This window comes from Copadichromis virginalis, linkage group LG20, assembly GCF_057382275.1.
Source record: "Copadichromis virginalis isolate Kocher_CV1m ecotype Utaka linkage group LG20, C_Virginalis_male_GT1.1, whole genome shotgun sequence".
Classification (NCBI taxonomy): Eukaryota; Metazoa; Chordata; class Actinopteri; order Cichliformes; family Cichlidae; genus Copadichromis; species Copadichromis virginalis.
In genome coordinates this window covers 33,163,976-33,180,827 of record NC_140637.1, presented here as the reverse complement: position 1 = coordinate 33,180,827, position 16,852 = coordinate 33,163,976, and the positions used below count along the sequence as shown (strand labels likewise).

Here is a 16,852-nt window from a genome sequence, read left to right as displayed (position 1 = left end):
AAAGATGCAATTAGTCCAAACAACCTCAGTGTTTGGGTCAGGGTGCTTCTGAAAAATGAAGCATCACTTTAGCTTCAGATCGAGCTCTGAAGCAGGAAACATCCAGGTTTCCACCACATAAACCGACAGCTGTGGAGGACGATTTGAGGAGAGGATTAATCGCATTTATAAATTGCATTTATTCATCACATCCACAGTGTTCAGTGTCCTACCTGCTGTAGCTGTTGTAGAACATGGCCAGGTTGTCCTGTGGTATATCCTGAGAGATGTGGAGTCGATACGTCTGGATTATTTCCTTGTTCTCTGTTAACTCGTCCTAAACACACACACACAGGTTTCAGTGGTGGTTAACCACAGCTTAGAGTCATACAGAACGAGCCTGCAGTGCCTGCTGTCCTCACAGTGCTGAAGTGATGCCCCATGATGATGTCCACCAGGTTGCTTGTCCAGCCGCTCAGCTGCAGGAGACAAAAGACGAACAGACAAACTGATTCTTGGTGTTCGGCTGACAGTTTAAATGATGCTGTCTCTGTTCACACGCAGTGACTAACTGTAAGGACAGTTGAACTCTGGAGCTTGCAGACAGACCTGAGCTCGTTCAGAGCTCGCCTGCAGATGTGTCTTTCTGCTCCGTATTCTCACTCACTCGACCCGCTCTCTGCGGTTTAGACGAGGATGCTGCCTGAGCACAGCTGAACCTCTCACTGTGCATCCATCGAATAATTACCGCTCGGACATCACACAGACTTTTTGTGGCAAAAAAAAAACAAAACCACCTTAATAATAATTTTCTCAAAACTGAGCATGGTGACAGTTTTCTGTGCATCCTCTTGGTAAATATTATATGGCACGTGCCACTTTAGCTGCTTCAGCCTGCTTTCAGTTGCTGCTGGCTCTGCAAGCCACTCTGCAAGCCACTTCCACTGCAGCTTCTCGATTTCATGCTTTGCATCCTCTCACTTTTTTCTGTGTGGGTCTTAGTACTACACTCTCTTCCTTTTGGCTTTACATGCATGCACATGGAAAAGTGGTGGTGAGAACATTTCTTTCAAACCATTACCGATAAGAAAGTATCTGAAGTTGACTTTTAGTTCAATACAATTAACAAACTTCCTCTTTGTTTACTTTCTTCTTTTTCAAAAGATGCAAACTTAAAAAAAACAAATCATACGTATTCATTTTATCCTGGCTCCACATTTCTCCACCTGCAGATGTTTAAGGACAGCTGGAGTCGGTATCCAGAGTTTGTGTGTGTGTGCGTGCGTGTGTTACCTTGGAGGCAGCCCAGTCGATCCAACCCTTGGCACACGGGTCAACGTTAATCAGAACTAAACCCTCCACCAAACTGGGCTCATTCAGCTGAAACACGACAACAACCGTCATCAGTTACATCATCTTCATCATCATCATCATCAAGACTGAAAACCAGCGACCCTCCTGTCCCTCCTGTCCCGTCCTGTTTGCTACTTACTGCCAGTTTGGTGAGGACGTACGCTCCGGCTCCAACGCCAATACCAATCACGCTCTTTATGCTGATGATGTCACACAGATACACATTAGGGTATGCTGTCTGTCTGAAAATTACCCATCATGCACTTGACTGAACAGAAGACGGCAGACTTACTGAAGCTGGGTCATGACAGATGGCAGCATCTCAGCCAGCTCATCCATGCTGGGATACTGGTACCTACACACACAGTCATGTTTACATCACTTCAGAGGACATCACACCCACTTGGGGACAGAGTAACTCACATCTGACACACAGATGTGTGTCAGATAGTGTGTCAGTGTCAGATAGTCTTCGTTTGTGTAGAACAGAACTTTTGAGAGACGGGGAACCTCGGGGAGAAGCTTGTAAAGAAGACAGCACTGCCACTGACTTCTATAAATAACTGACGCCTGGAGAATAGTTGAGTGGGTTATTATTTTGTCAAGACAGAGACCATCGTAGGCGGTCTGTGTGTCATTTTACTTCCAAAAGATGGAAGGTTGTCTTCAGGTTGTTTTGTTGCTTTAATTAATTTATTATCAGCAACAATATAAAATTATGCACAAAAGGAATTACTAATGTAAAAAAAACAACTTGGTTTTGTTTATATATGTTTATATATAAACAAAACTCCAAAACACATTTCTAGCTTTAACTGAACTTCAAAACAGAGCTACTAGATCACTTAAATTACACAACTGAAAGCATGTGTGTATTGTTTGTGTATTTATACACAAGCACTCATATTTATTCAAATAATTTTAAAAAAGTTCATTTACCTGTTACTACCACACAACAAATCTGGTCGTTGGTACTTCTTGGCTTGTGTAGCCACCAGGTAACAAAAGCTCAACACTGCCCCCTAGCATCCTGGAGCACTTCTGTTGTGTTTTGTACGTGTTTTGTATGTAGGGGCCACCGTAAATATACTTTTATTTATTCGAATAAATCATATAATACAAAAACCAACTATTTACATTTTAACTTTTAACTATTTAAATTTTCAGCTTTTTCCTTTTAAACAAATTTAAAGTGAAACAACACAAAACACTGCAAACCACAACACAATTAAATATAAATTAAAATATGAAAACAAAAAGAAGATGCACATTCTCTGTCATATGGACCTGCATGAATAAACTTTCTGAATCCTTTATCATCCACAGCTGTAAATAGTTGTGGATGATTACTATACCTTTCTAATGTGACGTTGTTGTCCCTGGCTCTCTCTCTCTCCCTCCCGCTCTGTTCCTGTGCTACTGAGTGTAACTACCGCCCCTCCCCCCTCTGCCCAGCGCAAAGCACAAGGCTCACGTGCAGAGTGAAGCGGAAAAAAGTGCGAGAGAGAGAGAGGAAAAAAACAAACCACTGCTCCCAATAAGGAGCCGGCTTGCGTCGTTCACTTTGAAGATCTGGCTCCAAGAGCAGTGTCGTTCGCGACCGACACATCACTAACCAACATTTTAAGCGCTGTTAGAAAATCATCTTTCTTTGTTAGATTTAGTCTGCTGCTGTTTACTTTGTAGGTCATTATTTGTTGTCACTACTACTATACCGGTTTGGATGAATTATTATAAATTATTTTCAACATTTTCTTTGTGTAATGTAAACCCACTACATAATATAAAGTCATTTTTATTGCCTGAAAACAAGAGAAAACAAAGTTCTTGCTGAAATAAAGAACTGGCATTCATCACAGGCCACATTAACCCTTCCACACAGTCAGTCCTGCAGCACTTTGTTCTACAGCTTTTCCCCATCATGCACACACTGATGGATGCATCAGGAACGTGGCTCAGCATCCTGCCCCATCCAAACCTGCTTTAACTGCAACCAGTGGACAGTTAAAGCAGTGCAGCGATCATAATATCCAGTGCTGTGAAAATCATTCTTATCAGATGTAATCGTATTCATAACAACAAACTGCTTCTGCTGTCACAGTGTACAGCCGCTGTGGGTCGATTGTCCGAGCTGTGTTTCCACACACCAGCAGAAGCTGCTACTGCACAGCTGAAGGTGGGAACAATCACCGTCTGACACCGTCTGTCTCTCTGCTTTATTATTTACAAATCTGAGTGGAAAATTAGAAGATTGTGAAGAAGCATAATCTACACAATAGCTCTGCATAGATTTAGGGTCCAGTGTTAACGTGACACTTACTAATGTAACCGACCACTGTAACTGTGTGTAAAGGAAGAGTGTTCTTCCTAAGCTGGTGCAGGTTTCTCTGACAGCTCCTGTTTCTGCTAACAAGTCAAAATGCTGCAAATATCAGGACACTTCAGGTTAAATACGGGTTTTTAAAAAAAGCAGCAAGCATTCCTGAAGTATGTTGTTGCAACATTATAACTGTTTTTATTAAATATAGTCTTTTTCTATTCTTTGCAGAATCTATTTTTGCATAAAGTCTTTGAGGTTTAGACTAAGATTTGAACTCCAGAAGGTTTTATTGCACAGTAACGACATAAAACTTCAACTTAACTTAATATCTCTGATATTCTGGATTCAAACAAATCTGATACATTTTCTGATTTCAAAATAAAAATCAAGTCAATGACTAACGTCAGCTCTGACACTAAACAGAGTCCTCACAATCCTCCGAGGTAGTTTTCTTGATTTAAAAACACAGCCTCACAGAAACACAGCAGCTGTTCAATGGGGACAGTTTTGTGTTAACAGCAGATCAGCCACAAGAAAACACTGGTGAGTGTTACACCATGGAAAACGGCACCTGTGTGTGTGTGTTAATACCCAACAGAGCATGCTGAGTGAGTGTGTGTGTGTGTGTGTGTGTGTGTGTGTGTGTGTGTGTGTGTGTGTGTGTGTGTGTGCGCGCGTGTGTGTGTTTTACCCTGTAGGGAATATAGGAGCGTTCTCCTGCTGTCCCGGAGCATCAACATGCAAAACTGAGAAGTGCTGCGTCACTTCCTGCATGTCTTCAAAGTTAAAGAGGCTGTTGAAACATGACTTATCTACACACACACACACACACACACACACACACAAACACAAAGAAAACAATGTGTTGTGTTTTTGTTGTCACATAATTCGTTGCTTCATTAACCGTGTCCGTGTTTTACTCACGGTTGAGTCCGATGTCGTGGTAGGTGAGGATCGTGGGCCGGTTGCCTTTAGCGGCCCCCCTCATGGTGACGTGCAGCACGCCGTGGGCCGTCTCCACATCGTGCTCCTGAGCAGCATCGCGAACAACACACAAACCCCGCCCTGTCAGCACCGACAACAAACATGCACTGCAGCACGGAAGGGGGGGGGGGGGGGGGCTCTAATATCTGGAGTCATTTTAAAACAGTAAACAAGTGTCAGCAGCTCTGAACAGATCATTCATGTTCATGTGATCAGGAACCACGCCACACGAACGCGTGGCGACTCTCAGCCTGTCACAGGCTGTGTAGGAAATCATCCACATTCATCTGGTAACAGATGGAAACACAGGCAGGCGCACAGACCTGTGAATGGATTCATGGGTGCTGTAATCTCATTACTGACTCATGGAACCACCTGACAGATCCCATTAATGGATCTCAAGTTCATACTTACTCATATGCACACACAGTTTTACATGTTTGGATCTGCGGCACAGTGAGAGCATTCGTATGCTTTTACTCAAAGCACAGAGTCAGCGGACACACAGAAGAGCACCTCACTAAGTAAATATACTATAAACGTGCTAATAAACAACATCATGTGACACGTGACTACGCCATTTTCACACCTGCACTGCATTAACCTCAGCGGCTCTGTAACACCAGGTCTTCAGTTCTATTTTAAAAAGTCTGCATGAACAAAATGATCAATTTTTAATTTCAGTTACAATTTTGGGTTCCAATTAATATTAGAACAAGAACAGAAGTTTGTTTCAGCACATTTTTCTTTTACTTTTTCCAGAAAAGTCCAAACTCTCCCCCCTCCAGGCTGTGGAATAACTGCTTCAGTACACACAGATTTACTTATTTAGCTTTTCCAGTTCAACTGTAATTAAAGTTCAAGCAAATCCACTTAATTAAAACACAGATTTCTATTTTGATGTACTCTCAATTTTTTCCAGTCTTTGAGAAACCTCGTTAAATAATCGTGATCACTGGCAAGTCCATAGTACGTGGACTTCTGTACAAATGATTTAAGGTACTATAGTATCAATTCAGAATCGTGTCTAAAGCAGGTCGTTTCCTGCTGCGTGCTTCATGTGAGAGAGGAAAACTGTGGAAAAGATCCCAGGACGACTCTTCTGAAACTTCCTGTGTGAAACCAGGCTGAGTACAAGCCCGTGTGTGAGGTTCAGTGCACGTAAACACGAGGATGCTTGAAAAGTCAGTTTCTTTGATGAGTCTCATTTCTACAAGTGAGCACAGCAACAAGACACGTGCGTCAACGTGAGGACTGGAAATAAATTAGGCTGATGATGTGAATCTGAGGACTCGCTTCATGCAGACCTTTATTCAGGAGTGCGGTCAGACGGGCTCAGGACCTGTGATGTGGAAAACAAGTGGAGGGAATTCACCTTTGTATGAAAGTGTGAGAGCTTTTCTCTGGATTGGTGAGTCAAACTGTGATACTTCCTCTAGCAGAAGTTTGTAGGATGAAAGTCTGCAGGCAGCAGAGTGAAGCTCCAAGCATGTTTAAAACAAAGTGCTTTAGCTAAAGTGTTACAGCTGTTCCTGACTTTGGGGAAACAGTGTATCTTAAAAGAATAAGAAAACACATTATGAAGCCTCTATACTGAACTGAACTCAAAAATTAGTTTTCACAGTTTTCCAATGCAACGGCTGAGTCTCTGCTTTGACAGCACGCTTTATTCAAGTGGACCTCACACGGTTCTGAGGTCCACTTCGGCGACCTCTGAACCGTCTGAGGCAGGAAGTGAATTCCCTGCAATCAGAAATAGTGGTCTCAATGCTGTTACTCATGCAGTACCATCAGAGCAGTGACAGTGAGCCCAAACACGCAGCCACAGTCATGAAGAACAGTCCTCAGACACGATAGCGCTGTACATAGACGGACGTGTTGTAAGTAACATTTTAACGGATTAATATCACAGCATGGAAAAGCAGCCAACTCCTCTCCAGCTAACTCGAGGCAACTAAAAGCAGAGAGCAAGCTACGAAGCAAACTGGCTCAGCAGCTGTAAGGTATCAGCTGGTGAAGCATGACTCCAGAGGAGCTAATGAGCAGCTGACTCACCACCCCAACTTCTAAAGAACAGAAGATCTGGTGCAGATCCAGAGAGTCAGACATCCTGACAGAGGACAGGAGGAAGAGAAAAGGTTTCAGAAAGATGGAGGTCAGCCGTGCTGACGTCCTTCAGCCTTCTGCTGAGTGAACACAGAGACGGGAAGCGGGGGTGGTATGATTGGATCAAGAGACATAATCCATGTGGTCATTGGCCGAGAAGTGGAAGGTCTTAAAGTCTAAACAGTCGAACCTGCCCTCTCTCTATCTGCAGTCCCCTTCAGCTTAAGGTACTTTATTTCTACCTGCAGGAGGTTTGATGAGAGCTCCCTCCACTCATACAAACCACACAGACGACACAGGCGTACTGCAGGTGCAGCTGCCAGTAGAGCAGGGCGATATGGCCAAAAATATTTATCACGATATATATTTGAAAATTTGCGATAACGATATAACCGACGATATAATTGATGCGAGACAAAATACAACTCCACAACATTACTAGCGCAAAAAGACAACCTTCCATTTATTTTCACTTAAACAAGAAGCTGGTTTTTATGTACATTAAAGCTTTATAAAAATGTAACAGTGCAAATGCAAATTCCTTGCTGACAGTTTAACCAAAAGGCATTTCCAGTAGAAATGGGCTGACATATCCTGAGCATAACCATGTATAATATCCACTGAAGTTAAAAAGAGGTGCTTTGCAACATTAAACTGCAGTGTGCAGTACGTATTTTTCGGACCATAAGGTGCACGGGATTATAAGGCACATTAAGCGAAACAAAGCAGTCAGATAAATCAAACTTGATTAAACTCATTCTTCTTGCTTCCTCCACTTCTGTACCATTGATTCATTAATGTTGAATTCTCTGGCAGCTGCTCTATTCCCATGTTGTTGCAGTATATTAATAACTAACCTCGTATTGTGGATGGATTATCTCAGTTGTTCTCCTGACTGAAGTTTGGTCCTTTTACAGCATCCTGCCATGCGATTGCATTTGTCTCTAACCATGAAGAACCTTCACGTTAACTTTTATAAGTGGAAAAGTGTTAGCGTTCATCCTCCAGCTTCACTGTTTATGTTATGCTAACATAGCTGTGTCGCTAGCGATCACGTAGCACATCATTATATACCAGCTAGCCCAACTTCAGTAACCCTACAAACGTCACTGCTGTTTAGTTTTCTGTCTTCATTTATGTTGGAAGTGATAGCAGAGCTGTACGTTTGATTTTTTTCAGAAATCTCTCAGTCAGAACATGCTATATCATGCTTAGGTAACTAGCGAAACTAGCGAGCTAACTTCCGCTAGCTTCCTGCTAACTTCTAACTCCGTTAAATGTAATAACTTTTGTTTTCATGGATGCCTGGAAGTTAAACTTTATAGTTACACCTGGTAAAGCAGCAATGCTGATCGTTTTATTAAAGATGAAAGAATTTAGACAGTTTTTAACTCTAAGTGATGCTGCAGTGTTGTTTGACCTGAAGATGTGGAGTTTAGGACCCAGATTACTCCCAGATTTAAGAGCATCTTAGTCCGACAAATATGACAATAACAACGGCCGCTTGCATGTTCTGCAAAAAAATGTGCTTTGTCGTGTATCTGACGGACAAACACCAAACCAGTTCCACATCACGGAAGTTGCACCATTTTTACAAACCAATTCTGGTTCATCTGTTTCACTCAACAATCGGCCATGTGCATGCGCGTTTTACTCCCATTCTATCGCGATATTTCATTTTCCTATCGTTGCCTAACATTATACCGGTATTACCGTGAACGGTATAATATGGCCCAGCCCTAGCTGCCAGCTCAACAGGTGGATTTAACACCATTACCCAGAAATCAGTGGATTTATCCACCTGGCTGTTTTTAAGAAAAGCTCAGATCACTAGAAAAGAAGCAGACTCACAGCTGCACACTCTGAGTGAACCACCTGAGACGTTTGTGGAACTTTTTAATTAAATTTCATCTCCTGCTCTTGAAACTGACTAATTTAAAAGTCTGCTGAGAATTTACTGTCCTGATTAATCTTCAGTCCTCTAACAGAACACACAGACACCTGAGTCTGGACCTGTGGACCGTGCTGTTGTGCTGATTTGGGAAGTTCTAGGATTTTTTTCTCCAGATGTTGTGGAGCACTATCTAGCAGGTATCTGTGTGACGCAGCTGTCCAGTTTATGGGTGCAGGCTGATATCCGAGCTAGCTAGAATTAGCTAATAACTTAGCACTGTGCCCACTTGACTAATTCTGATCTACAGCAAAAATACCCAGTCTGTAACCAGTGGGTGATATGAAATACACTGAATGTCATCTACTGTATTATTGGCGTTTTTATTTTTGTTTTAAATTGTGAGGAAAATGTCGATTTCCCTGACACGAACACAGCTGGGGAACAAACAGTCCGAGCAGCAGCTCACTGCTCTACATTTACCCCGTCGCTGATGCAGACTGACCTGCTGTGACGTTAATATGACGGGTCCAGAGGATCGATCCATGTGCAGTCCTGCTGACTTCAGCCTCACAGTTCTCCTCAAATATGACAGACTGGGACACTTTCCATCCATACAGTTAAACTCTGCTTGTTTGTCTTTTTTTGGACCAGCCTTTGTTTTTATTACAAGGCAGGAAGAATGCATAGTGTATTATCACATCAGCTGACATCATGCATGTCATCTCAGGATCGGTCCAAGCAGGTTTAGAAGACCCTAAACTCACACTGAGGTTGGACCAGAGGGCCACAGCTAAATCAGCTGAGAGAGTCCAAAAACTGAACAGCCCCTTTCACAGTCAAACCTTCAGATTAAAACACAAGAACTAGATCAAAGTGAGGGGGAAATAAACACTCCAAAATGAAGAAAACCTCCAGTTCTGGACAGTTAGAGTGCTGAAATAGCCCAAACACATACCACAGCTGGGTGCTGATACAAAAACAGGCTGCTCTGTAAATGCTTCCACCCCCTCTGCTTCCACGCATGTAAAGGTGAACAACAGTTCAATAAAACATGTGCCTCCATCAGCGCCGCTTCTAATAATAGCTAATATTGAACGTGACTGATCAGTGTGGACTTGTTTCCTCCTAAATCGATTCTGCTCAACAACACACAGCAGCCATCAAACAGCAAACACTGTTTGATGGGCCTGTAATTACACAAGGATGAAGTATCTCTGAGGTTTTATCCACTTCTCTCACACAGAGTCACTTTCATTCTCAGCTACAGGTTATCAAATAAACTTGTACTGTTCACTCTAAGAATTTTAAAGAAGACCCTGCTGGGGTCATTACTAAGAACTCTCACGGTTGGTGGCCGTGTTACATCTCAGAAACAGTTAAATGTTGTCCATGAATACAATATGAACAGAATTTCTGCTGATGACTCACCTGACAATCGAAATCCTGGAGATTCCTCCCATTCTGAAGAGACAGAGACAAAATTGTCACTTTTTATGTCAATCGCAGTTTCCAGGAACTGAACACAAAGACGACTGTACCTCTGTATTTTATAATTCATTTGACAGAAAATCATTTTCCTCAGAAGTAGCTTAATAAAAGTTTACAGTTTACTTCATCCAACTCCTGGACTCCAGGTCTGAGGGCACCCTGTAAGCCCCGCCCCCTCACCTGTCCTGTCAGCAGTGGTTTGATCTCAGTGAGCTGGACATCATGTAGCTCCTCCATCATAGGACAATCCACCTGTTAAAGCACACAAACAGGAAGAGGAACAGTTTGTTTTACTTGCAGTTGTCGAGACTTCTAATAAATACATATATAAATAAAAACAACGTTCCTGTTTGTTTTTGGGGGGGGTGGTCAGAAGCATAAGAGGAAGCAAAAGTAAGTAAATAAAAAACAGCTGACACTGTTTCACATCCACAACAATTTAACTTTTAAACAAACAAACATTAAGAACAAACTGTGTAGGAAGTAAAACTTGACTCATTTTACTACAGTTTATTAGCCTTTAAAACAACGAGTTCACCAAAACTAAGCCTTCTGATTCCTGTGCTGCAGGAAGGAAACCACACAGCCTCAGACCTGAAGCTGCTGGGCGTATGTGGCACATCAAGATGCTAATGTTTAATCCAATTTTATCCATGCATGTGTCTTAAAGCCCCTCAGGCCTGAACATGGCAGCTCTGTAGTTTACCTGTAACCCTTCAGGCCAACTTTACCAGCACAAAAACGTGAAACTTTCATATCCAGCTTTGAAAGTAGACTCAAAGAAACAGCCCGCTGTGCCAAAGCCTTGACCCCTTTGTTCTTTGTCAGCAGCTTCTCTTTACACTGACTGGAGACGTACCCAGTTTCTCAACTAGCTTGGAAATTCTCTTCAGCATCAACTTTCATTTTTGCTGCACTTTCTGTTGGCTGCGCCCGTCTCTTTAGTTTGCCCTGCGTGGACTGCAGCACTACAGCTACAACTCCACTAAGAAACTTCGGACACGCATGTTTTTAAGATAAAGATTTGCTAAGAGCTGAATTTGGTTTCAGTTGGTACATGTGAGCTAAATGAGCACATAAAATGTTAGAACAGACTCACAAAGAATTTAAAGAGTTTCAAAGTTTTAATTCAATGGATTTTATAAATGAGTGCTGGCATTAAAGTTTATGATCCAGCAGCTGTGAAGATCTCACAGGTGTGACTGTCACAAGTATTTAACGATGACAGTTTTCTTCCTGAAGGTTTCCTTTAATACAGACAATTTCATTTTTGTGAATGTGTTTCCATGACGTGTGTGAGTGTGGAACAGATATGTTTCATCATGTAATAAAACAGTTGTGAGAACATTGTTTTCTTCTTTTTTGATGTCTTATTCATGACACAATTATCTAATTTATTTTCAAATTAACTTGGTTAATTTCAATGGAATTAAAAATAACATTTTCATGACTATTTTAAAAACAATATTATAAATGAAATACCTAATACCATGATGCATGAGAGTGGAGGTGGAGCTCTATCAGTGGAAGAAACACTTCCTCACCCATCTAAGTGAGCTCCTCAGTCCCAGCCAACAGCAGTACAGTTGTCCACTAACCAACAATGGGCCGTGAGCTCATACAAACTAATATAGCGTACACGGTTATGTACCAAAATCAACACTGCAAATTAGGGCTGGGCCATATTATACCGTTCACGGTAATACCGGTACAATGTTAGGCAACGATAAGAAAATAAAATATCGCGATAGAATATGGGTAAAACTTGCATGTGCAGTGCCTTTGTCTTCATACGCACGTGGCCGAAAAGCATGGCGGCGACGGAGAATGAGGGACAGCGGATCGTTGAGTGAAACCGATGAACCAGAATTGTTTGTAAAAATGCTGCAACTTCAGTGATGTGGAACTGGTTTGGTGTTTGTCCGTCAGATACACAAGAAAGCACTTTTTTTTGTAGAACATGCAAGCGGCCGTCGTTATTGCCGTATTTGTCGGACTAAGGCGCTCGTAAATCTGGGAGTAATCTGGGTCCAAAACGCCGTCCACTTCAGGTCCCAAAGTCAAATGATCACTGCAGCATCACTGAGCGTTAAAAACTGTCTAAATTCTTTCATCTTTAATAAAAGGATCAGCATTGCTGCTTTGCCAGCCAGGTGTAACTATGAAGTTTAGCATCCAGGCATCCATCAAAACAAAATTTATTACATTTAACGGAGTTAGAAGTTAGCAGGAAACTAGCGGAAGTTAGCTCGCTAGTTTCGCTATTTACCTAAGCATGATATAGCATGTTCTGACTGAGAGATTTCTGAAAAAATTCAAACGTACAGCTCTGCTCCTCTCTCTGACTTCCAACATAAATGAAGACAGAAAACTAAACAGCAGTGACGTTTGTAGGGTTACTGAAGTTGGACTAGCTGGTATATAATGTGCTGTAAACGGACCAAACTTCAGTCAGGAGAACAACTGAGATAATCCATCCACAATACGAGGTTAATCATTAATATACTGCAACAACATGGGAATAGAGCAGCTGTGATAGAATACAGCATTAATGAATCAATGGTACAGAAGTGGAGGAAGCAAGAAGAATGAGTTGAGTAAAGTTTGATTTATCTGACTGCTTTGTTTTGCTTAATGTGTCTTATAATCCCGAGCACCTTATGGTCCGAAAAATACATATTTGACTTTTTTATTTGGCACACTGCACTTAATGTAGCAAAGCACCTCTTTTTAACTTTAGTGGATACTATACATGGTGAACTCAGGATATGCCAGCCCATTTCTACTGGAAATGCCTTGCTTTTCAGCAAGGAATTTGCATTTGCACTGTTACATTTTTATATAGCTTTAATGCACATAAAAAACAGCTGCTTGTTTAAATGAAAATAAATGGATGGGGTTTTTTGCGCTAGTAAAGTCGTGGAGTTGTATCTTGTCTCGCATAAATTATATCGTCAGTTATATCGTTTCAAATATATATCGTGATAAATATTTTTGGCCATATCGCCCTGCTCTACCGCAAATCACATATTGGGTAAACCAAACAACCAAATTAGAGGAGAGCAGAACACAGAAATCATCAGGCTGGGACTCGTCAGTCAATTTAACACCTGCAAGCCAGTGTGCAGGTGTTAAACCAACACAGAGGAACGTTGGTTTAAACAGAGAATCAAGGATGACGCTTACGTGAAAAGGAAAAAGAAACATCTCTGAAATGAGGAGGAGGTCTTAGAGTACATCTTTCACCATCTTAGCAATGTAGGATTGCATATTAACAATCCTACATTGCTAGTAAATAATGCTAGTTCCAGTAACCACACAACTGCACCGTTTGTTGGGGAAACCTGCAGTCGGCTCAGAGTGCAGAGGTCACCCGGACAAGCGACGAAACACCCCTCCCACCCAAAATCACACATCCAGATGAATGGAATCGACTTTCACTAATACCAGAAAATGTCATGGTGTGAATTAATTTGATTTCCATTGGACCGACATTCTATCCTTCCATCCATCCGTGGATGGATGAACCCAGTCTCTGTGCCTCTGTCACAGTCTACCTGTGGGACAATTCACCCTGTGTAATCCAACTGTGTGACTCTAATGGAAACAGTGATCTCTGGCTGGAAGTAAGCCATCCTCCTGTGTGTGTGTGTGTGTGTGTGTGTGTGTGTGTGTGTGTGTGTGTGTGTGTGTGTGTGTGGGCAGACAGCTTGGGTAACAGTGTTTCAGCAGAGTGGTTTGGATGGATGTTGAGCTTCCTGTGGGCACTTTGGCTCCAACCCAAACACACAATCGGCATGCGAGTCAGATGGAGCTCAAACTGAAAACAAAACGAGCTCAATCCCAAACCCAAACATGAACGGTACAGAAATTAAACTGATCTTTTTTACAATTAGATTTTACTCTTATTATGCGGCACTGAGGTGAAACAGATTTATGCGTCTTCTAAAAGAAAATGTCTTCTCAGGACCGGGGATCAGAGACCAGGGAGGATGACTGTTTCTATGCAGTAGTTGAGGCTCCTTTTGAACATTTGCAGCAACCTGATATGAGACACGCGGCGAATCCAAAAACTACACCTCAACTTAGACATGCTGCAGTTTTTATTTTAACTACCATTCTGAGGAAAAATATAGACATTACCTATTATATCAAAGTTATATCAAAGTCCAACAAGAGCTTGAATTCAGTGCAAAATTAAAATTCAAAATTAGTGTAAAAATCCATCTGATTTCAACATGATTTATTTCAAATGTGGCTCATCACAGCACGCTTTTAGAGCTCATCTGGCTGAGAATGATGGGCCTCGCATATAAAAGCCACTATGTGATGAGCTGGGAGTGAGAATCTGGGTTTGTGTCCACCCCAGGCTCTTTGCTGCATCCACAGTCTGCAACAAAACCGATGACCTGATGGTCCAGGCCCAATAAAGCTGACTGGCCAGCCATTGGTCTGTTCCTGCCACTGATGCTGTTTCCAATCAGCAAACAGACTGGTACAACCCTGACTAACCAACAGTTTTTCTTTCCCGATGGTATCTCAGTGTTGTATTAAGGCAGCGTGTGAGGCAACTGAAACACAGAGGCTGTTATTAGTGGTGTGGTAAACACAAGTGAAGGTGTCTGTGGTGACGGTTTCATTCATGTGTCTAAAAATGGAGTGCAGACTTTAAAATGTGTTTCGCAGCACACCTGTGACTAAAACAGCAGCACAGATGGTGCTGTGGTAGTTTATGGTGAGCTGATGCCTCTTCTCTCACAGCAAGTGGCAACGAGGCGGAGCCACGACCGAGGCGGCGAGCCCAGGTGGAGTGAAAGAAAAGGACTCAAAGCAACAGCAGCACCACTCGTCACTGTGATTAAAAGCTCAGTGGGGGAAAAGCCATTAAGAGTCCTTTAATAAACCGTGTGATCAACTGAAATATGAAGAAGTGACTTTTCGAGCCGCTCCTGTCTACCACAGGTTTGTTTAACACAGAAACAAAGAACAGGTTAAATAAGTTTATGCTAAACTTTGCTATCCTCTCAGTTTCTAGCAGCGATGCCTGCAGCATGAGAGCGAGGCTGAGCATTGCCGCTCCTACATTAAAGCTCAAGGTACCAGCAGTACAGTAAAAGTTTGTGTTTCATTTATTCACAGCTTCAGTTTTTATTTCTCTTATTATTATTTTTTACATGTTTCTGTGATATAGTGACTGTAGAGGCTTATATCAGCTTCTGGAGATTCATCCCTGCCTCCCAGTCTGTGGGCTTCTGCTTGTCCACCTGCTTTTTAAGGACTGACCAACAACGAAATAGGTTCTAAAAGACCAATTCAAAATTGCCAATGACCCAAGAGATATATGGTGATCTTATTATTATATTATTACTATTATTAGACTGTGAAACTGAGAAGAAAGCTGTGCTGTGAGCCTAACGCAGGAGTCCTTAAAGTCATCATATATTTGCTCTTTTAGTGCCTTTGTGTGCGTTTCTGTAGCTCTTCATCTACAGATTCATACATGGTCTCATCCTACACCATAGGTGTCAAACTCTGGCCCACGGGCCAGATTTGGCCCGCAGCCTAATTACATTTGGCCCGCGAAGCCATACCAAATTATTATTAGAGCTGGCCTGCTGGTATTATACAGCTAATATATATATCGTTTAGTATTAAGCTTTGCTTGTTCCATAATCAGTTTTTCAGCAAAACTTGTCTGAGTCCAAAAGAAAAGATTCATTCTTAAATCTGGAGGAAGATTTTTTTCCTCCATAAATATTAATGTTAGCCCGCGACCTTGTTCCAGTTTTGAATTTTGGCCCACTGTGTATTTGAGTTTGACACCCCTGTCCTACACATTAATATTTATCGGTGATTCTTGCAGGGTTTATGAAAATGCTGTTGAAACACATTTAATGGCCATAAATCTCAGGAACCCGCACAGACATTTGTTATGTCAGATAACACAGACCCTCTGCCTTAACTGTATATAGAACAGCCCCATTTAAGCCAGGAACCTCAATAAAGAAATCAATAAAATTGATTGATTATGCCCAGACTATAAACAAATGGAATGAACTGCAGCTTTATATCAGAAGGGGCTGAAAACGAGCAGATAAAATCAAAGGTAAATGATCAGGACGTGCGGCACTAGCAAAAGTGAGGAGACTGACATCATGAGCGGATTTATTTAATCCCAGCTCTATAAACAAGCCTCATCACGACGTTCTTGTAAACGCCTCAAACAGCTACGCACCTGCCGACATCCATCCGACTAATTAACGTGTAACAACAATAGATGCGAGGCTGGGCTGAACGGGATGTACCGAGGCTGTCCGCCCACACGCCCACACACACAGTGGCAGGAGTTATACTGTGGAGGATCTTTAACGTTTAACGTTAATGAGCGCGGATGCTAAGCCGCAGACCGACCGTTGCTACGTTACCGACACACACCTGTTACCAAACACACCGCCGCCATGTAAGCTAGTTCTCCGAGCTAATAACCTCCACCACTAACTAGTAAGAGTTAACACTGAAACTAACCCGCTCATTTACCCGTTAACTGGTTAATTATCCTGAAGAGCAGTCATTAGTTCGTGCCGAGCCGAGTCGGACCAGACGCTACTCACCGTGTATTGTTAACGCCGGAATCTGCTCAGGTTACCGGTTTAATCCAGCAGCCTGTGACCGTTTCAACGTCAAAGACAGCCGTTAAGATCGACGTGGTCGCGAGGATCCTCTCTCAC

At 42.1% G+C, this 16,852-nt stretch overlaps 1 protein-coding gene across 2 annotated transcripts in view; it reads right to left on the bottom strand.

The window, feature by feature from the left end:
• The window catches only part of LOC146685236 (protein NDRG3-like), a 23,646-nt gene extending 6,794 nt beyond the window's left edge, over positions 1–16,852 (bottom strand). Inside the window, exons 1-10 of one of the 2 annotated variants that reach the window (XM_085444461.1) lie at positions 16,736–16,852; positions 10,305–10,376; positions 10,065–10,097; positions 4,577–4,682; positions 4,344–4,464; positions 1,625–1,687; positions 1,472–1,532; positions 1,273–1,359; positions 402–458; positions 213–316 (exon numbers count right to left, since the gene is read on the bottom strand). In XM_085444461.1, the coding sequence (XP_085300587.1) occupies positions 213–316; positions 402–458; positions 1,273–1,359; positions 1,472–1,532; positions 1,625–1,687; positions 4,344–4,464; positions 4,577–4,682; positions 10,065–10,097; positions 10,305–10,364 (692 nt within the window). In that variant the 5' untranslated portion in view covers positions 10,365–10,376; positions 16,736–16,852. The remainder of the gene's footprint in view (positions 1–212; positions 317–401; positions 459–1,272; positions 1,360–1,471; positions 1,533–1,624; positions 1,688–4,343; positions 4,465–4,576; positions 4,683–10,064; positions 10,098–10,304; positions 10,377–16,735) is intronic. The other variant, XM_085444460.1, reaches the window with a different exon arrangement.